The sequence below is a fragment of the Schistocerca serialis genome, chromosome 4 (genome assembly GCF_023864345.2).
Source record: "Schistocerca serialis cubense isolate TAMUIC-IGC-003099 chromosome 4, iqSchSeri2.2, whole genome shotgun sequence".
Lineage (NCBI taxonomy): Eukaryota > Metazoa > Arthropoda > Insecta > Orthoptera > Acrididae > Schistocerca > Schistocerca serialis.
In genome coordinates this window covers 575,303,436-575,326,810 of record NC_064641.1, presented here as the reverse complement: position 1 = coordinate 575,326,810, position 23,375 = coordinate 575,303,436, and the positions used below count along the sequence as shown (strand labels likewise).

Here is a 23,375-nt window from a genome sequence, read left to right as displayed (position 1 = left end):
TTAGACTATTCGTGCACAACTCCCCAACCGACCCAGACTTCCACAGGTCACACTGTCTCCAACTCTGTAACATGTTAGAGTCACAGACTGGTACAAATTTTCAAATGTCATCAACAGGTAGAAAATCTGCACCTACTACAGCTGATGCCATGTAATTCACATCCAGCAAATTTATTTTGAACATCTGTCAATAATTATCAACATAAATATTGTATGTTAACCGGGGGCCTAGAAATGACAGAGAGACTCCGTCCCCAACGCAGCCACAGTGGTCCACAACCCCACGACGACTACCACAGTCCACTTCACTCCTCTGCTGCCCAACACTGAACAATTCTTTCAGGGTTATTGTGCGGTTCGGTCCCCGGTGGACTCCCCCCCAGGGAACATCACACACCAGACGAGTGTAACCCCTATGTTTGCGTGGCAGAGTAATGGTGGTGTACGCGTACATGGAGAACTTGTTTGCGCAGCAATCGCCGACATAGTGTAGCTGAGGCAGAATAAGGGGAACCAGCTCGCATTCATCAAGGGAGGTGGAAAACTGTCTAAAATCCATCCACAGATTGGCTGGCTCACTGGACCACAACACAAGTACACTGGGCGGATTCATGCCGGGGACCAGGTGCTCCTTCCCAATCCGGAAAGCTGTGCGTTAGACCGCACGGCTAACCAGGCAAGCAACGTAATTATTACATGATCAGGTGGGAACTGATTGATAATTCATAGGTCTCAATTCCCCATAGTCTTATTCTCACTAATGCAAAGATAATATGGTATAAGGATGTAGACATTAATATAAATATTATGTGCCGATAAGGGCACTAGATGATAATTCACAGGTCTTGATTCCCCATAGTCTTGTTCTCACTAATGCAGGAATACAGAATTAAGCTGCGATCATTCAGTGATGAAAGTAAGAGATTACAACATAGGGATGTAGACAGTGTGACATATGGAAATTTAGGCAACTGCTCGCGATAAGCAGGAAATCTCAGTTCGAATCCTGGACCCCAAAAAATTTTCACATGTCACCAACAGGTAGAACATTTGTACCTAATACAGCAAATTTACTTTGATCAAAAAGTTTCCACTTGAAAGCATTGCTGCAGTGTATATGCAACATAGCCTGACTCCAATGCGGATATATAAACACTGACGTGCAGGCAAAAGATTAGTGTGGCATTCATGTCTTTATGACATGCACACAGTAAATGTGGAAATGTGATCTATGGCAATGTTACTATCACACGTGTCCAAACAGGACCAAAAGACTGTTATTCTTTTCCTGGCTGCTGAAGGACAAACACTTGTAGGCATCCATCAGAGAATGAATAATATGTATGGAGCAGCATGTCTGTCAAAAACCACTGTTGTGGAGTGGTACATCAAGTCCATGCTGGGTGCTTTGCACACCATAATGCACATACCCATATCGCAAATGTCATAAACCATAAATTATACCAACTTAAGTGGGGGACACTCAAGCACCCATCTCACAGTCCATATTTATTGTAATGCAATTATCACACCATCAGTTCCTTAACAAAGGCATTGAAGATTTCACAACTCATCTCAGATGAGGATGTGGAGCAGGCATTTACAGACTTCTTCACAAAACAGGACCTGGTGTTTTACTAAATGAGTATCATCAACCTGGTTCACCAGAAGGATGATTGCCTCACTGCTCTCAGCAGTTTTACCTGTTATGCTTACCAATTCTAGACTGTACAGTCTTTGAATGGTAACTTTTTATTGCCCCTTATAAATATTAAAAAATATACGGGGTGATTCAGCTGCACCTACTGATGTCATTTTATGCAATCCCACATGACAGAACAATGTTGTTGGCCAGTTTGCTCAGCAGATGTGAAGCACACTGTCAAAATGACAGAGAGTAACGGATAAAGTATACAATGTGTTATACCTATTGCACAATGTTTATTTATGATACTGCTTTAGCACATTAATGCAGTGAGGCATATGTTATTCTTTTCACTGGGTTATATACTGGAATGTTGTCACTTCCATGCTTCCTTTTGATATCTCCTGTTGTTTCTGATTGTGTTACATACTGTATACGACAACATTTCTGAACCGTCAGCAAAAGATTAAGCACTGTAAAGAGAGACATTCAAACCCCACAACTTTTTGAGGACAACTACTTCCTGCATCAGTATGAGATTAGACGTAGGACAATGTGATGTTATACTCAGTGCAAGAACGACGCTACACAGCATCTCCAAGGCAATGATGAAGTGGGTATTTTCCCGTATGACCATTTCAGGAGTGTACCATGAATGTCATAAATCGAGTAAAACATCACATCTCCGGCATCTCTGCGGCCGGAGAAAGATCCTGCAAGAATGGGACCACCAATGACTGGAGAGAATCATTCAACATGACAGAAGTGCAACTGTTCCGCAAATTGCTGCAGATTTCAATGCTGTGCCACCAGCAAGTGTCAGCATGCTAACCATTCAACAAAACATCATTGATATGGGCTTCCAGAGCTGAAGGCCCACTCGTGTACCATTGATGACTGCCCTGCCCCCCCCCCCCCCCCTGTCCCCTCCCCAAACAATGAAACTGAACTGTTGATGATTGGAAACATATTTCCTGGTCAGACAAGTCTCGTTTCAAATTGTATCAAGCGGATGGATGTGTACGGGTATGGAGACAACCTCATGAATCCATGGACCCTGCATATCAGAAGGGGACTGTTCAAGCTGATGGAGGCTCTGTAATGGTGTGGGGCATGTGCAGTTCGAGTGATATGGGACCCCTGGTACATCTAGAAATGACTCCAACAGATGACACGTACATAAGTGTCCTGTCTGATCATCTGCTTCCACTCATGTCCATTGTGCATGCTGACAGACTTGGGGAGCAATTCCAGCATGACAATGTGACACCCCACACATCCAGAATTGCTACAGAGAGGCTCGAGGAACACTCTTCTGAGTTTGAACACTTCTGCTGGCCACCAAACTCCCCAAACATGAAAATTATTGAGCATATCTGGGATGCCTTGCAACGTGCTATTCAGAAGAGACCTCTACCCCTTTGTGCTCTTACAGATTTAAGGACACCACTGCAGGATTCACCAGCACTACTTCCGACATAAGTTGAGTCCATGCCATGTCATGTTGTGGCACTTTTGCATGCTCCTGGCCCGCCCTACATGATATTAGGCAGGTAAACCAGTTTCTTTAGCTCATCGGTCTATATGAAAAAACCCCACACCACATGGGCATGAAATTTATAAATAAAATCCAAGCAGGAAAAAGTGACTCAGTTCTAAAAAGTATTGAAGGAAACCTGGAAAAATATTTTAAAAGTAAATGCTGTTATAGTGTAGAAGATTTCTTGAATGATGACCATGTGATATAGTATCTCTCTAAAGAGTAACACCATATATACTATATCCATAGATTTTAATAAATGATATCCATGTTAAGGTACATATATCTATTGTTACCTTACATTAGTTTATTAGTCTTAAAATTGACAAGTTGCCCATTATGATTCCATTTGCTAACACTCATCCAAAGCTTTGAGAGGGAAATTACACCAATTATGTGGCTGTTGCCTGTATGGATACTGTTCCTGATACAGATGTAGTGCAGATTGCACAAAACGACATCAGTAGGGGCAGCTGAATCACCCTGTATAGCATATGTCCACCTGAATATTCATTAGAACCTCATGTAAAAAACTGAGATAAATCAGATAAGAACTTTTCGTGATTTTTGGATACAATGTTCCCGTTTATATGTTAAATATATATTTATAAAGTGCGCAGGGTGATTAAAATTATAGTTAAACTTTCAAAATGCTGTAGAAATAACACCACTGGATAGAATAACGTCAAATTGCAACGGAGTGTTATCGGAGAAGGGAGAAAACTTATGGCAGTAAAAAAAAAATAGTGGGAACATTGATCAATAGATGGTGCTGCAAATGTCAGAATACATAAATGAAGACACCTGTCATGCGCACGGCCCATTGACGTTGGTATAAACACGGCAGGTACATGGCTTTTCCTCCTTTCGCTTCAGTGACTTTTGCCATTACTGTCTCAATGCAGGATCGCGCTCTGCTTGTAAAGTTGTATTACAAGAATGATGAGTGTGCACACATCACTCTGCAGAAGTTCCAGACACAGAAGGGTTTGAGGAAAGGCATTGGTTTGATGACTGCTGTAGGTCTGGAGAAAATGATTCGGAAATTTGACAAGACGGGTTCTTTTGGTGTGCAACCTGGTAGAGGGAGGAAACAAATTGATTCGACGTCTGTGGAAGCAGTGGCCACAGCAATGCAGGAGGAGACGAGTGGTGGTGTGTAAACATGCAGTGCATGGAGAATTGCCCGAACATTGGACATAACCGTAAGCATGGTGCATAAGATCCTATGAAACATCCTTCTTTGATATCAATTCAAAATTATCCATGTGCATGAGCTGCTTCCTGTTGACCAGCCAGAAAGAGAGACCTTTCCTTTAGAATTTCTTCCTCACATGGAAATGGACAATAATAAGCCATGGAAGATTTTGTGGACAAACGAAGCCCACGTTCATCTGACAGGATATGTCAATACACAGAATTGTTGAATATGGGCAACGGAAAATCTACACACTAATCAACCAGTACTACTTCATCCTGAAAAGGTCACTGTGGGGTGCGGGTTTATGGCATCATTTATCATAGGGCCATATTTTTTCTAAGAGACAGGTGCTTCTGGTCCTGTTACCTGCATCATCAATGGTAAGCGCTATGGGTGTCTTTTGCCCAACCACATCATTCTAGCTCTCCAACAGCGTGGATGTATGGATGAGATCATTTTTATGCAAGATGGCACACCTCCACACATTGCAAATCCAGTTAAGCAGCTGCATTTCAGAAATGCTAGAATTATCGGCCTGGCCGTCCCGATCACCTGATCCTAATCCGTGTGACTTCTGGCTGTGGGACTATCTGAAAGATGTTGCATTCAGTGTTCCAAATGCAAACTTAGGTGCATTGAAGGCATGCATTGTGCAACACATTCTGAATGTGACCCTGGAAACACTTCTATCAATTGTGGAACATGCTGTTTGTTGATTTCAACTTGCTGCAGAAAACGATGGACAACATACTGAACATGTTTTGCGCCAGTCACACATAAATAAATATCTGAGTTGATTTTGATTCACACTTTTTATGCGGTTTTTGGCATCAGGATAATTAAAAACTGACTTTTCCCATGCGATGTCATATGACTTTGCCGTGGTGGATGGGATTACGTAACTAACAGTATCACACCTATACACTCATGCACACTGAGTAGTGCAGTTTGTTTAACGTCAAATGTACACCTTAGGCATTGCTGCGTGACTCATTTGTCATTTGTAGTTGACCACTGTTAAATTATAAAGCTTACAGTGCCATCTATTGCTATATTTTGTAACTATTTTTATTTATTTATTTATTTATTTATTTAAATGTCAAGTTCCGTAGGACCAAACTGAGGAGCAAATCTCCAAGGTCATGGAACGTGTCAGTACATGAACTTACAACATAAAAAGTAATAACAGATAAAAATAAATGTTCATGAACCTGAAAGAAAATCAGTCCATAAGTTTAAGCAAACGCTATCAGCAGTACAATGAGAATCATCTTAATTTTTCAAGGAACTCCTTGACAGAATAGAAGGAGTGACCCATGAGGAAACTCTTCAGTTTCAATTTGAAAGCGCATGGATTACTGCTAAGATTTTTGAATTCAAGTGGCAGCTTATTGAAAATGGATGCAGCAGTATACTGCACACCTTTTTGCACAAGAGTTAAGGAAGTCCGATCCAAATGGAGGTTTGATTTCTGCCGAGTATTAACCAAGTGAAAGCTGCTTATTCTTGGAAATAAACTAATATTGGTAACAAGAAATGACAATAAGGAATATACATATTGAGAGGCCAATGTCAAAATACCCAGACTCATGAAAAGAGGTCGACAAGAGGTTCGTGAACTCACACCACTTATTGCCTGAACCGCCCGTTTCTGAGCCAAAAATATCCTTCTAGAATGGGAAGAGTTACCCAAAAACATAATACCACACGACATAAGTGAATGAAAATAAGCAAAGTAGACTAATTTACGTGTTGAAATATCACTCACTTAAGTCTTTGAACAAGAACCTGAACGTGGGCTTTCCACGACAGCTTACTATCTATCTGAACACCTAGGAATTTGAACTGTTCAGTTTCACTAATCATATGCCCGTTCTGTGAGATTAAAACGTCAGGTTTTGTTGAATTGTGTGTTAGGAACTGTAGAAACTGAGTCTTACTGTGATTTAACGTTAGTTTATTTTCTACAAGCCATGAACTGAGGTCATGTACTGCTCTACTTGAAACCGAGTCAATGTTGCACACAACATCCTTTACTACCAAGCTAGTGTCATCAGCAAACAGAAATATTTTAGAGTTACCCATAATACTAGAGGGCATATCATTTATATAAATAAGGAACAGGAGCGGCCCCAACACTGATCCCTGGGGCACCCCCCAATTGACAGTACCCCACTCAGATCCCACATCACAGCCGTTATCAACATTGTGAATAATGACCTTTTGCTGCCTGTTGCTAAAGTAAGAGGTGATCCAATTGTGAGCTACTCCCCTTATTCCGCAATGGTCCAACTTCTGGAGCAATATTGTGTGATCAACACAGTCAAATGCCTTTATTAAATCAAAAAATACGCCAAGCCCATCCAGTACCTCACAGAGAAAAGAGAATATAGCATTCTAAAGCCGAACTGTACATTTGATAGCAAATCGTGTGATATAAAATGATCAATTAACCTTACATATACAGCCTTTTCAATAACTTTTGCAAACACTGATGGCATATAAATAGGTCTAAAATTATCTACATTATCCCTTTCTCCCTTTTTATAAAGCGGCTTTACTACTGAGTACTTAAATCGTTCAGGAAACTGACTATTCCTAAAGGAAAAATTATAAATATGGCTAAATACAGGGCTAACATGTGCCGCACAGTACTTTAATATTCTACTAGACACTCCATCATAACCATGAGAGTCCTTAGTCTTCAGTGATTTGATTATTGTCTCAATCTCCTTCTTGTCTGTATCACAGAGCAGTATTTCAGACGTCAATCTCGGAAAGGCATTTGCTAAGAAATTTATATGATTTCCTGTAGATACTAAATTTTTATTTAATTCACCAGCAATGCTCAGAAAATGGTTGTTAAATACTGTAAATATATCTGATTTATCAGTAACAGAAATATTATTACTGCAAACTGACTTTATATCGTCAACCTTGTGCTGCTGACCAGACACTTCCTTCACAACTGACCATATGGCTTTAATTTTATCCTGTAAATTAGCTATTCTATTTGCATACCACATACTTTTTGCCTTGCTAATGACATTTTAAGCACCTTACAATACTGTTTGTAATGGGCTACCGTAGCTTGAATGTGACTACTTCTAACATTTTGATATAATTCCCACTTTGTTCTACATGATATCCTTATCCCACTAGTCATCCAACCGGGCTGTCCATTACTGCTAGTACTCCGTTTAGAATATTCTAATGGAAAGCAACTCTCAAAGAGCATGAGAAATGTGTTATGGAAAGCATTGTATTTATCATCTATATTATCGGCACTATAAACATCTTGCCACTCTTGTTCCTTGACAAGTTTTGAAAAACTCTCTATTGCTGTTGGATTAACTTTCCTACATAGTTTGTAATTAAATACGACATTGGTTAGAGTACAAAAACCTTTTAGTGTTAAAATTTGTGCATCATGGTCTGAAAGACCACTCACCCTTTTACTAACAGAATGCCCATCTAGTAATGAAGAATGAATAAAAATATTGTCTATGACTGTGCTACTGTTCCCCTGCACCCTAGTTGGAAAAAACACAGTTTGCATCAGATCATATGAATTTAGGAGATCTACCAACATTCTTTTTCTTGCACAATCATGTACAAATTTAATACTGAAGTCACCACATAGAACTACTTTCTGGTACTTCCTACAAAGTGAATCAAGAACCCTCTCTAGCTTAAGCAAAAATGCTCTGAAGTCGGAGTTAGGGGACCTATAAACAACAGCAATTAGAAGTTTAGTTTTACTAAATTCAACTAATGCTGCACAACTTTCAAATATCTGTTCAGTGCAGTGTCGTGATATGTCTATGGTCTCCAATGAAACACTGTTTTTTACGTACAGAGCCACTCCCCCACCCCGCAAGGAACTCCTTGAGAAACAGCGAGCTAATCTGTAGGCTGGTAAAGGAAGCCTCTGAATTATCAAATTATTTAAGTGGTGCTCAGATATACCAATAATTTCAGAGTTAGCATCTATTAGCAGTTCACTAACTTTATCTCTAATACCTCTTATATTTTGATGAAATATGCTAATTCCTTCTCTACTTGGAAACATTACATCCTCTGGAGGTGAGCCCTTAGTTAGAGGCACTTCCTTTAAGCAGGTATACCTATCAGCTGACATCAGTCTAAAAAAGGTGCAGCTCTAACACCAACTACTATAGGAATTTTTCCATGAGTGATGCCACTACCACCACCACCCACTACACTGTCACCTATAAGCTTAGCCAGCCTCCCCTTCCCATACCTATTGGGGTGCAGGCCATGCCTAGTGAAACCCCATCTACTGATAGACCCAACTGGCACCACTGAGATGTGATCCATGCCCTCCGCCATCAGTGCCCTCCCCAGCCCCACATTGACGCGCCTAACAGCCGCATTAAGGTGAGGCCGATCATGACGCTGAAACAGTTGCACGAAATGCACATTAGTACCACCAGTTTGAGTAGCTATCTTAACCAAGTCACCACTGACATCATATTCCCCGTCCCTATCGAGACTGTTCCCTGCTCCACCCACTATCACTACCTGATCCTCTTTCGTAAAATTCTTACATAACTCCCCTATGCTTTCAGTCACCTGAGCCAACCCTGCACTAGGCTTCACAATGCTGATGACCTGGTACTCACTCCCCAACACTTCCTGCAACTGCTGGCCCACACCTCTACCGTGGGAACTACCTAGCAGCACAACCTTCTTTCTGCTAGACTTTGCAACTAACCTAGGCCTCCTAATTGCTGAGGACTGCTGCAAGTTACCTACATCTACGGCTTTCTTCTGCCATACGTTTTCCCCCTTCTCCGATAGTATTCCGTTGCAGTTTGACGTCATTCTGAAAAGTGGTATTATTTCTACAGCAGTTTGAAAGTTTAACTTTAATTATAATCACCCTGTATACGCTACAAAGATATACATCCTATGTTAATTCAAATGTTCATTAGAGTATCATGTAAAAATCTGAAGTAAACTGGTCAAGAACTTTTCGAGATTTTTGGTAACAATGTTCCACTTTACATACTACACATACAACTACATTTTATATGTATTAAGACAAAATAAGCCTCTATCTATCCAAATGTTAATTGTAGTATTGTGTAAAATTTTTAAGTAAATTAGTAAAGAACTTTTCCAGATTTCTGGTAATGTTTCCCCATTACATATTACACATATGTTTATACATTACATATATTAGAAAATCATAGCGTATGTCCGTCTGTATATTCATTAGAAAACTGTGTAAAAATCTGAAGTAAGCTGGTCAAGATTTTTTCGAGATTTTTGGTAACAATGTTCCACGTGAGTCAAAAAGCACTTAACAACTTTGGAATGATATAGAAATTTACTGAGATTACTCACAGAACTGGCAGGTGTGTCATTTTGTACCAAACAATCTCAAGTTTCACATAAAAGTTTCAAGTGCCATTTTGCTTTGATGTAACTACCATTTGTGATACAGCAAACATCCCACTGGTAATCAATTTCTTACCACATAGACTGCAGAAAATCAGGTGTAACTTGTGCGACAGCAACGTAGATTCGATTTTTTAGGTCCGCTAAATTGGTTTGGTAGGGGAGAAACATACACATGGTCTTTAATGAAATCCCACAGAAAGAAATCCAGTGGTGACAAGTCTGGGGAGCAAGGTGGCCATGTAATTGGCCCTTGATGGCCAGTCCACTGAGCTGGGAACCAACTACCAAGGAAACGTCAAACTTCCATGAGAAAACGTGGTGGTGCACCATCTTGCTGGTAATAAGCTATCCCATCTCAGTCATCTTCATTTGTCTGCAGAATTAAAAAAAATTCAAACATACCCAAATACACACTACCAGTGACAGTTTTCTCCAAGAAGAAGAAAGGGCCATACACTTTCAGTATGCTAATGGCACAAAACACATTAACTTTGGGGTGTGCTTTCACCATGCCACTTATATGAAATGTTGACTCATCACTGAAGAGTTCTGCATCCAGGAATGTCTATCCAATGCAACATTTTGGCATGGAATTTCCCACAAGTAACCTTACCTGCATTACTAATGTGCTGTGCCTTTGTGAATCTGTATGGTTTCAAGTCTAAACAACTACACAGTACGCACCAAACACTCTTCTGTGGAATGCTAGCCTCGCGAGACAAATGTCATGTTGATTGTTGAGGAATGCAGGCAATGCTCTCCCTAACCTGTTCAATATAATCAACATGCGGGTGACCTGTTGATTTATCATATCGTAGTGAACAACCCACCTCAACAAATTTCTTGTGCAACAGTACATTGTAGGCCCACTTGGAGGTTCTTTAACATATCTGGTGCAAAATTTTGCTGAACAGTTATTGCAGAGTTCACTTCATGAAAACTAAAACGCATGGCAAGCATGCTCCACAGCAGTGAAAGTAGCCATTTTAACTGTGCACTACAATGGCACTTCTGGTGGCTGAATGTCATACTGATGCACTTCGTGAAACAAACTTGTTGTTTGCTACATAATGACACATCTACCCATTCTGTAATTTATCTCAATAAATTTCTATATCATTCCAAAGCTGTAAAGCACTTTTTGACTCACCCTGTATATGAAGAACATATATAGCTTACATATGTCTGACTGTTTATTAGAGTATTGTGTAAGAATTGGAAGTAAAAAGTATTTTTCAACATTATTAGTTATAGTGACTTGTCTTTATGTAGAAGTAATAGATATACTTATGGAGAACACACAAATCTGTATGTACCAGCAATAAATAAAACATTTCCTTACAGGAAATGTTGAGAATATCCTCTTGGTTATGTCTTGTTAGAATGTACAGTGAATGGTTATTCTTAGATTCACCACCATTGTTTGTTGTTCCTATGCAACAAAGGTAATGTTCACACATTACTCACTTCTCTGCTTCTGTTTACATGTGACTAACCTCACTGATCTACTTGCATCAGCTGTTTAGTGTCCATCATTGACTTAGTTTCCTGTACACTTCAATGGAAGTATACTCAACCGTGGAGTTGGCAGATGCTCATTTGCTGTTTGAGTTAGCAGATGGCAGTGGCTGTGGTGCTCAATGTTTGTATTGGGAGTGATTTCCAGAACAATGGTACCCTAAGAGCAGGACATTTGAAGCAATCTTAAGGAGAATGACAAGTTTAAGCCTACAGCTCACATCTGCGAGAGGCCTAAATGGATGAGTATACCTAACTGGAGAAAGAACTTCTTCATGCAGTTGATAATAGCCCTAGTGTCAGTGCAAGATAATTAACTGAAAATAATGCTGACCACATGACAGTCTGGAGAGTGCTATAGGAGAACCTGCTGTATCCCTACCATTTACAGCACATGCAGGCACTATGTGTAATTACTAGTTTATTTTTGTAAATTCTTGCATGTTTGACTGCTTCCTAGGCACAACATCTTATTTTAATAACATTGTAACACGGGGCACTGCTGTTGTCATCGACTCTTGTATTGAACCTCGTATTGTACAGGCTTTTGTTTTGTTTGGTTAGAATACTTCACTGTTGGTTAGACCATCAGTGAGAGAGCACCATGAGTTTCTACTGGTGATAATTCGAGTACACCATTCATTTATTACATATTTTTATGAGCTTCGAACAGGAACAGCTTCAGTAATGGATAGGAACTGTGATTGCTGTGTACAGATGTGACCTGAGTTGTTGATCCTTTGCTCAAAGATCCAGGCTGTGTTGGCTTCTGTCACACACCTTGAGGCTACTGCCAAGGGGCATCGCTGTGGGGGGTCGGAGGCAGGTATGCAAGGAACATCAAGCACATCCCACATGTCCCCCGATCAGTACACTGCTGTGGCCACTCAGGGTACTGCATGCACTGAGGTTGATCCCTCAACTGTGGTCGACTGGGAGATCATTCCAAAGTCTGGCAGGCAATGAAAGACTTTCTGAGGGGCCGATTGTAGGGCCTCCCCGAATTGTTTGACGAAGAGGTTTCGGGCATTATATGTGGCTGATGAAGTCTCTGAGCCGGATGCAGTCATCCTCCCTGTTCCAGAGGAAGCTTCTCAGCCTACAAGATCTGGGCATTCACAGAAGGTGTGTTTGCTGGTAGTTGGGAGCTCCAATGTTACACACGTGATGGGGCCCCTTAGAAACATGGCTGCCAAGTAGGGGAAGGAAGCCAATGTGTACTCCATGTGCATACTGAGGGGAGTCATTCCAAATGTGGAAAGGGTGCTTCCGGATGCCATGAAGAGTACAGGGTGCAGCCAACTGTTGGTGGTGGCCCATCTTGGTACCAATGACATGTGTCACTTTGGATCGGAGGAGATTCTCTCTGGTTTTGGGCAGTTAGCAGAAATGGTAAAGACTGCCAGTCTTGCTTGCAAGATTAAGGCAGAGCTCACCATCTGCAGCATCATTGACAGTACTTACAGTGGTCCTTTGGTGCAGAGCCAAGCGGAGGGTCTGACTCAGAGGCTCAGGCAGTCCTGTGACCATGTAGGTTGCAGATTCCTTTACTTGCGCCACCGGATAGTGGGTTTCCTGGTTCCACTTAATAGGTCAGGAGTCCATTACACACAGGAAGCTGCTACATGGGTAGAGGGGGCTGTGTGGAAGGGACTGAGTGGTTTTTTAGGTTAGAGGGTCCCGGGAAACCACAGAAAGGGCGTACTTCTAAAAGGGGACAAGTAAAGCACAGTAAGGTAGTTGTAGAAACAATCGGTATTGTAGTTGTAAATTGTCATGGCTGTGTTGGAAAAGAACCAGAGCTCCAAGCTCTGATAGAAAGCACTGAAGCTCAAATAGTTATAGGTACAGAAAGCTGGCTAAAGCCAGAAATAAGTTCGGCCAAAATTTTTTTAAATAACTTAACAGTCGGTGGCGACATCAATCTATGCTCAATATGCTGGAAAAACTATACATTTAAAGGCAGTGACAGGCATAAAATGTCATCCGAAATTGTACTGAATTCTTTCTCAGAAAATTATTTTGAACAATTAGTTCATGAGCCCACTCGAAGTGTAATTTGTTCTGAAATCATACTTGACCTCTTAGCAACAAATGATCCTGGACAAATAGGGAGTATCATGACGAATACAGGGATTAGCAACCACAAGGCAGTTGCTGCTAGGCTGAATACTGTAACACCTACAACCATCAAAAAGAAACGGAAAGTACATCTATTTAAAAAAGCTGATATAAATGCTCTTAAGGCCTTTTTAAGAGACAGTCTCCTCTCCTTCTGATGTGATCACATAAGCATAGAAAAGATGTGGAATGATTTCAGAGATAGTATCAACAATAATTGAGAGATATATACCACATAGATTAATAAGTGGTGGTACTGATCCCCCACGGTACACAAAACGTGTCAGAATGCTGTTGCAGAAGCCATGAAAAAAGCATGCCAAATTTAAAAGAATGCGAAATCCCTAAAACTGGCAAAGTTTTGCAGAAGTTTGGAATATAGCGCATGATTCAATGCAAGATGCTTTTAATAATTTCCACAATGAAACTCTGTCTCAGAATCTGGCAGAAAACCCAAAGATAATCTGGTCATATATAAAGCACATCAGTGCTAAGACGCAATCAATACCTTCACTGCACAATAACAACGGTGAATTCACTGATGACAGTGCCACCAAAGCAGAGTTATTAAACACAGTTTTCCAAAACTCCGTCACCAAAGAAGATGAAGTAAATATTGCCGAATTCCAATCAAGAACAACTGTGAAGATGAGAAACACAGAAGTAGATATCCTTGATGTAGCAAAGCAGCTTAAATCACTTAATAAAGGCAAGGCCTCTGGTCCAGATTGCATACCAGTCAGACTCCTTTGAGAGTATGCTGCTACAATAGCTCCATATTTAGCAATTATATACAACTGCTAGCTCACAGAAAGTTTTGTACCTAAAGACTGGAAAATCGCTCAAGCCACACCAATAGCCAACAATGGAAATGGGAGTAATCCGCTGAATAACAGGCCCATATCACTAATGTCAATTTGCAGTAGGGTTTTGGAACACATACTGTGTTCAAACATCATGAATTACCTTGAAGAAAATTATTTATTGACACATAGTCAGCACAGATTCAGAAAACATCGTTCTTGTGAAACACAACTAGCTCTTTATACCCATAAAGTAATGAGTGCTATCGACAGGGGATATCAAGTTGTTTCCATATTTTTAGATTTCAAGAGGCTTTTGACACTGTTCCTCATAAGCACTTTCTGATCAAACTGCATGCCTATTGAATATCGCCTCAGTTGTGCGACTGGATTCATGATTTCCTGCCAGAAAGATGACAGTTCATAGTAATAGATCGAAAGTCATCGAATAAAACAGAAGTAATATCTGGCGTTCCCCAAGGAAGTGTTAAAGGCCCTCTACTGTTCCTGATCTGTATTAATGACATAGGAGACAATCTGAGTAGCCCTATTAGATTGTTTGCAGATGATGCAGTCATTTACCGTCTTGTAAAGTCATCAGACGACCAAAACGAATTGCAAAATGATGTAGATAAGATATCAGTATGATGTGAAAAGTGGCAATAAAGATGAGTGTGAAGTTAATCACATGAGTACTAAAAGAAATCCACTAAATTTCGATTATGCGATAAGTCACACAAATCTTAAGGCTGTAAATTCAACTAAATACTTAGGGATTACAATTACAAATAACCTAAATTGGAATGATCACATAGATATTGTTGTGGGTAGAGCAAACTAAAGACTACGATTCATTGGCAGAACACTTATAAGGTGCAACAGGTCTACTAAAAAGACTGCTTACACCACACTTGTCCACCCTATTCTGGAGTATTGCTGTGCGGTGTGGGATCCGCATCAGAAGGGACTGATGGATGACATCAAAAAAATTCAAAGAAGGACAGCTCGTTTTGTATTATCACGAAGTAGGGGAGATTGTGCCACAGACATGATACGTGAATTGGAGTGGCAATCATTAAAACAAAGGCATTTTTCGTTGCGATGGGATCTTCTCATGAAATTTCAATCACCAGTCGTCTCCTCCAATTGCGAAAACATTCTGTTGGCACCCACCTACATAGGGAGAAATGATCAACACGATAAAATAAGAGGAATCAGGTCTTGTATGGAAAAATTTGAGAACTCGTTTTCCCACATGCCGTTCGAGAGTGGAATGGTAGAAAGACAACTTGAAGGTGGTTCATTGAATCCTCTGCCAGGCACTTTATTGTGAATAGCAGAGTAATCACGTAGATGTAGGTGTAGATGTAGATCAGCAGCTGATAGTCCCGTGTGGGTACACTTCTGTGAATGGTTCATTCCACAATGTGTTAACCCTCACTTTAGTGCAAATGTGATGTTCATGGATGAGGTTTCATTTCAATGTGATAAGACTATGAAATTTCACAATCACCATGTATGGGCTGTGGAAAATTCTCATGAAATTGTGCAACTGCATCATCAACAAAGAATTCCTGTCAACAATTGGGCAAGCATTGTTGGAGACTTTTTGTTAGGACCTTGTGCTCTTCCACGCATGCTCAGCAGAGAAAGGTACCCTGCTTTCTTAGAGAATACTCTTATCTTTTCTGTTAGGGCACGTGGCTTCATGAGTGATGTACTTCATACACAATGGAGCTGCTCCTCATTTCAGTATTAATTTTCGTAGGCTTCTAGATAACAGATTCCATGACAGAGGGATAGGAAGAGGCAGACCAATTCAGTGGCGTATATGCTCACTGGATCATAACTCACTAGGCTGTTAGTTGTGGGGGCATTTGAAAGCTGTTATATACAGAAACCCAGTATAAGACATACAAAGTCTTCATGTCATACTGTGGAAGATTGTGAAGCAATATGCAGTTCTTTAGGGATATACCATCACATCAGGGATCAATGATGAAGAGGCAGATGTAGATCAGCAGCTGATTGCTACAGGAATCCTTAAAAATAGAGGACATTCTGAACATTTCATTTAGGAAAGGGTTACATAATGTGCTGAAATGTTCTTTTCCTCTGTGTCAGAATGTGGAAACTGAGCTATAACATGGAAATAAAGCATTTCTTGACTCATCTCCATGCAACATTTTCTACCTTTACACATCAAGAATGATTCCTGAAAGTTTGGCCACACACTTTTGTCGCGCCATTTAGGTAATCATGGTTTGCTTATTTTTGTGTCAAGTGCTTCTGAAGGAGGGAAATATTGTAACATCTAATATAAATTTACATGCTAGCTAATCTTTTCAGAAATTATGTCTGGAATGTAGCCTCATATAGAAGTGAAATGTGGATGGTATGCAGTATAGAAATGTGGGGCTACAGAAAAATGCTGAAGATTAGATGGATAGATCAGAGAACCAATGAGAATATACTGGATTGAACTGACATTGTCTGAAAAGGAGAACTCCCAGATTTTAGTTTATAGATTTTATGAACAACATATGTGCTTTAATTTTCATGTCTCATTTCTTCATTACATTTGTTTTACAATTTAATTATACATATCAGTTGTGAGTTAAACAAAATCATCATCAACTTCATACTACCGCATGGATCATTTGCTGGATGTAGATCTCCAGTGGCAAGAAAGCAACACCACCATCAGCAGTCAGTCACAACTCACAATATTTTGAAGGAGTAGGCCCATTTCCTGTTGCTTCAACTGGAAGGCATCACTCAATATCATTGAAAGATACTGACCCATTTGTACTTATATTTGGTTAACTTAGTTAACAATTTCAGTTCTGAGTAGAGTACACAAAATTGCTATTGTTTGGAACTTATTTATTTTGAAATTTACACACATGTTTTGGTAGCTTTTGGTATTTTTGAAAACTGTGACTATTACAAATCCTTAAGAAGAATTTGAATATTATGTCAAATAATACAAGATTTTTCTTGTCATGAGACTAATATCTAAAAATATAATCAAAACTACTTCAATTTCTAGAAAAATTTTCGAGTTTTTATAAAACCTGTTAAATTCAAAAGTAGAAGTTCTCATTTTCAAGCAATCTAGGGATGTATGGTATTGAACAACAGGAAAGAGAAAAAAATATCTTTTAGGATTAGCATTTCTGAAAATAAAATAATATTTTTCATTCAAAATTATGGAGAGCAGCAATTGGTTGTTTCCTTTCTGGCTTTATTAAAGCAAATCCAGATTTCAGTTAGTAACTCATCATTATCAGTGCAGTAATTCAGGTTTTGAACACACTATGGCATGTATCGAAAATCTGAAATACTGCATTGATAATGGCTAGTTACTAGCCAAAATCTCGATCTGCTTTAATAAAGCCAGAAACGAAACAACTGATCACTGCATTAATTCGGATTTTGAATACACCATGGCATATACCAAAAATCTGAAATACACACTGATAATGGATAGTTACTAGCCAAAATCTTTATCTGCTTTAACAAAGCCAGAAAGGAAACAACTGATTGCTGCTCTCCATCATTATGAATGTCATCTCACAGTTGTTGAGTGCATTCCACATTCCCAAAGGAAGGTAATTTGATAGTTTTCAATTCTCACTGAGGTTATCATTTTAATCAGAAAATTAAATCAAGCAATGGAAAATCCAGGATGGAATGTAACAGTATTATGAGAAGGGTGATGATGATGAGGTTTGGTCTGGGGGGTACTCAACTGCATGGTCATCAGCGCCCGTATAAAGTCCCAATTTTTACACAGTTCAATTTTTTTACACAGTCCAATCTAGCAACTGTCACAAATAATGATGATGATGAAATGATGAGGACAACACAAACACGCAATCCCCAGGCAGATAAAAATCCCCAACCCGGCCAGAGACAGCAATGCTAGCCGCTAGACCACATGTTATGAGCAGGAAAGTTGCTACTAACCATACAGTGGAGAAGCTGAGTCACAGATAGGCACAACAAAAAGACTCTCACAATTAAATCTTTCTTATAATCAGATAATTATTATCTTTAAAATAAAAGAGCAACGAAATATCTAATATTTTACATATGTAACGAATGTTGCCCAAGGCACCCCCTTAGTGGCCTGCACCTTAGGCCAGGAATTTTATGATGCAGAACAAAAAAATAAGGATCTATTGCTTTGTCCTGAATGTTAACACATTTTTAGTTCAGTAACATCTGAGACTATTTCTTGGCCTGCCTAAACCGAAATGGGCAATGACAAAGACACACCGAACAATCTAACAAGGTATTCCACAATGTGTAAATTGCCTAGATAATATTATCATCACATGTAAAACAAACATTGAACATCTGTGAAATTTGCAACTTCTGTTTCACAGACTTTCACAGTGTGACCTTAAATATAGTCTTTCCAAATGTTCATTATTTACTTCCAACTGACAGTCACTCACACAGAAAGCAAGAAAAGTCTCCAACTAAACAAAGACTTGTGAGTGTCTGTGGGTAAAATCAGTTATTATCCTTGAGTAATCCTTTTGAGCACCAAGATCTCACGTCCTTTTAATTTATTAGAGAAAAGGCGCCAAATCCGATTGATCCCAGGCCTGTCAACAGGCATTTAAGCAACTAAAAACCTTAGATAAGCACCATGTCTAGCAACATATCAACAAGGTGTGATCTCAGTTATAGCAACTGACACCTCTGCATGTGGAATCAGCCCAGCTATGCATACTATCATGAGATCCAACACTTTACTGAAGATGATATCCACTGTACCCTTATTACTGACAGTGGGTCACAGTTCATGGTAAATATCTTTAAGCACATCAGTATCCACAGTGGCATCAATCATGTAAAAAAGCCTATATTTTAGTTTGCTTGCCGGCCAAAGTGGCCGTGCGGTTAAAGGCGCTGCAGTCTGGAACCGCAAGACCGCTACGGTCGCAGGTTCAAATCCTGCCTTGGGCATGGATGTTTGTGATGTCCTTAGGTTAGTTAGGTTTAACTAGTTCTAAGTTCTAGGGGACTAATGACCTCAGCAGTTGAGTCCCATAGTGCTCAGAGCCCCCCCCCCCCCCCCCCTTAGTTTGCATTCAATGGCACTATGGAAAGATGTCTGCATATTTTTAAAACTCAAAAGCTTAAACAATTATGTGTGGCTACTTCTGAAGGGTATTTCAATTGTTTTCTAGCAACAAAAATAGCAACACTCATCAACAGCTGCAATCTAGCCAAGCTGCTTCATGGCCCCTCTCAGCTCTCAATGGATGCACCTCACTCTGCTGTTCCTCCACTGGAGCTAGGTGAGGACAAAGTTAGCACTCCAATTAGGGCAGCATGTTTGGTGGCACAACAGGCTGGATCTGAAAACCCATAATGTTTCATCAGTCCATCAAATGGTGATGGTTACAACAACTGGTGTCAATTACAAAAACAGTGGAATCAGCTATATTGGAACTGTCTGCATCAGATGCCACCAGCTCTTGCCACCACATTCCAAGAACAACCATGGTCAGCACCACCAATGAGCCCTCAGGGCAACCAGGAACTGCCCTTCCGAGGGTTTCTGACCAGCTGTCCAAACATCCCACTCTGAGACAATGCCCACACCAATGGAAATGCCCTACTTTGCCAGCGTCTCCACTGCCTTCTCCCTTCAAGGGATGACATGGAGCAGAAGATGGTCAACCACTCACTATCAGCAGCCTACCTGTGCCGTACAGTGGCCAGCCACTCACTATCAGCAGCCTACCTGTGCCGTACAGTGGCAAAAGCACTTTGACCTCTAACACCAAGTATCCTTCCCCGTATTGGCCAGGAGAGGGGGAAATATATCATCAATTTGGGCAATTGCTGTGATGCCTGGCAGGGAAGCTGCAAGCTACTGGCAGGGATGCTTTGCTACTGGCAGCAAAGTTTGGAGCAGCATATCACATCCACCGATAAAACGCTGGCTACGGCGGCCAGAGATAGTGGTCATATGTGCATGAAGTGTGTCTGCTTGTGTGAATGTGTGTGTTTTTCTTTCTTTTCTGAAGAAGGATTTGGCCGAAAGCTCAGTGTGCAACAGTCTTTTCATTGTACTTGTCTGTGACTTGATGTGTCATCTTTAAGGTGTGTAGAAATCCATTCTTTTCATAATTGTTAATATTCCAACCTATCCTTTCCATTGCTTATGTCAAGTTAAGTGTTGAAATAAATGTTCAGTGGGGCTTACAACATCTCTATCTATTAACTGCATAGCACACCTTCACCTAACACATCAGAGAAGAACATATTAACCATTTATTTGGTTAATTCAAATCATATACATGTGGCGACATGCTGCAGTGCATGCATGCTCGCCACCTTTTAACTTCAGCAGATAACAACAGCAGACGACTTGGATCGGCTTTGAGCAAAGCGGACCGACATAGTGAAATCTCTCTCCACCATGCACTGCCTTGTGGCAGCTCTGGGGTTTTTCCTGGAGAGAAGCATGCAATGGAAACAACTCCCTGACTAGCACTTTCCATGCCAACGCTCAATGATTGACGTGCTCATTTAACTGATATAGTGTTTTACAGTGAGTGTCCTTTATGTTGTTTGAACTTGAAGATGAGACTTGCCACAAGGCACAGTGACTGCATTCTGGACATGTACAGCTACAGAGAAGACGACACTGCTGAGTCTGAATCACACGCTTCACCTGAACAATGATTCCAGGCACCTGCAAAAGCCTTGCTGAGCGCTAGTGGTAGAGCATTAGAAATTTGTTCATATGGACCAATTTTAGATTGATGTTTTTCATGCCATCCCCAACAGTTTCACAGGATCAGTAGGCTACTTTTGTATCACAGAATTCTCAGGAATGAGTGCATCACAGTGGATAGTGTGCTGTATGTCACCTGATTGCCAGTCCACCACTCCCATGCCCGTAAGTTTTCCTTCCTTGTATTTGCAAGTTGGGGAATAGTCGTGCATAACTGTTGACACTTTTACTTGTCACTTGCTGAAACTTTAATTCTGTGAGGTTACTGTGTGCTACTGGAATCATATCAACTGGGTCCATTTTTATTGCTATGTGATTTTGCTTTGGTAATGTCCCATGTTAATTTTTATGTAATTGTGTCCTGTTCCAATAAAGGAACTGAAAAATCAGAAGTACTTTCCATGTCATATTTTCCTTTTTTTCCCGCTAATGCCCACACATACTAATGTACCACTGGGTTACGTGTGCAAGGTTTGTGAGGAAAGTATTTCCCACACTCAAAACATTTGTAGAGAAAATGAGGAGGGTCTGTTGACAGTTCCTCAGTATTATGGGCAACCTTGATGAGTTGATCTTTTAATTTCAAGAGTCAGACTAACACTTCTTAACAGTTGTGTTTGTGTTCAAATATTAAATTTTTCTGCTGTGTGGATATTTATTGACTGATGACACTTTGAAAAATTAAACATAACACAATGGGAAAGTTCTATGGTTCAATCCTCAATTAGTCCTAGGATTTTTCTGTGATTTTTTGCTTCCTTCACCTCTGACAATGATCTATTAATATGAAAAATACCAAGTTGTAACGTGATTTGTAGCTCACATCAAACTGTAGGTTCTCCCCTAAATATCCTGACAGATCAGTTCAAAGGTGATAGGAGGCAACAGGAACATACAATTTCCAATAAGATCATACCTGTGGTGTCCATGACAACCTTCAGATTGTTTATACCTCCTTTTTCACCCCTATGTTTGGAATACAAGCCCTCATTTCTAGTGATACTAAACAGCAATTAGAAACACCTTCCACAACTTGTCTGGCCAAGGTTTTTTCTTTCTCAGAAAACCATGAATTGACTGAAAGCTGGTAATATGTCACATTGTATTAGAATAAGGGCTACAACAGTACCGATTTAGAAAGTGCAGGCCAAATGATTTTGTTGATGTTGTCAACAGCAGTCCTAACTCCTTTGCCCATGTAATTGTTTTTCTCCTCATCTCTAAGTTCCAAGGCTTCATGAACACCTGTACTTGCCCCTGATGGAACAGCAGCACGGAACAGGCCTTGATCTGTCAACAAGTCCACCTATTACAAAATAAATTGAAAAGAAAAATGTATTCAGTAACATAAAAATGCATAATTTCTTCACATTCAACATAAAGGCAATAACTAGCCTACAAGATTAATCCACAAACAAAAATTATTGCAAAACTACCTCATTTCATGTACCTCAACTGTAGGATTTCCTCTTGAGTCAAAAATCTGTCTTGCATAGCAATTCTGAAGAGGCATACTGATGCAAAATTTATTTGCTTATGTCAGTAAACAGCTGAAACAACATCATTCTGCAATCAGATCACACAAATAATATTCAAAAATATACAGACAGCTGCTGTAATGTCAAATGAAATATTCACAAATGTGTAGGCTCCTTGTGTAAAGACAGGTGCAATTCAAAACTCTAGCTTCTTACACTTTACCATTCGTGTCATTTGTCCTTCACATTTCACTGAATATGTTAAGATATTTGTCTACTGCCATATATAAGGGAATCTGGGACATTTTTGAGTGACATGCAAAACTGCTACTGTATTGTCAGTCGTAAAATACATCTGTGTTTCCTAGAAATTTCGGCAACAGCATCCTTGTTTAGATAACCATTTCCTCTAATTTCAGTGTATATCTTTGTGAGTAAAGGTTCATTTCTGAGAGTTACTGGAAGCTTACAAGGATTATGCATAAGGTATTTCATAGTAAATCAACAGTTGTGTGCTGCAGTTGTGTATTCTGCAAACTTTGACTTTTTGGAAAATCATTTCCCTTATTGGAGTGTAGGTACTCATGCAATAGTGCAATAGTTTCACCTTTTCTGGCTGCCAGCCTTTCAGCACTGTTACATAAGTCTGCTAACAAACACAAACCTCCTAAAAGTCAAGACAAAAAGTAAGCTTCGAAGAATCAGTTATCCCATGTTTTTCTCTCATTATAACGTACACCACTTTCTTGAGCACTGCTGCTTCAGCTATGAATGGGAATTTGCAATCCTCATTAATGTAATGTGTCATGAAATTAAAAGGGAATAAGCAAAGTTAATTTAAAGTTGCCAGTATTTGTTTACTACCCAGATCAA

General features: G+C 39.9%; 1 protein-coding gene across 1 annotated transcript in view; it reads right to left on the bottom strand.

The window, feature by feature from the left end:
- LOC126475314 (enolase-like) overlaps positions 1-22,537 on the bottom strand; it is a 116,135-nt gene extending 93,598 nt beyond the window's left edge. Inside the window, exons 1-2 of the mRNA XM_050103092.1 lie at positions 22,475-22,537; positions 22,154-22,330 (exon numbers count right to left, since the gene is read on the bottom strand). Coding sequence (XP_049959049.1) covers positions 22,154-22,330; positions 22,475-22,537 — 240 coding nt within the window. The remainder of the gene's footprint in view (positions 1-22,153; positions 22,331-22,474) is intronic.
- Positions 22,538-23,375: the final 838 nt, after the last annotated feature.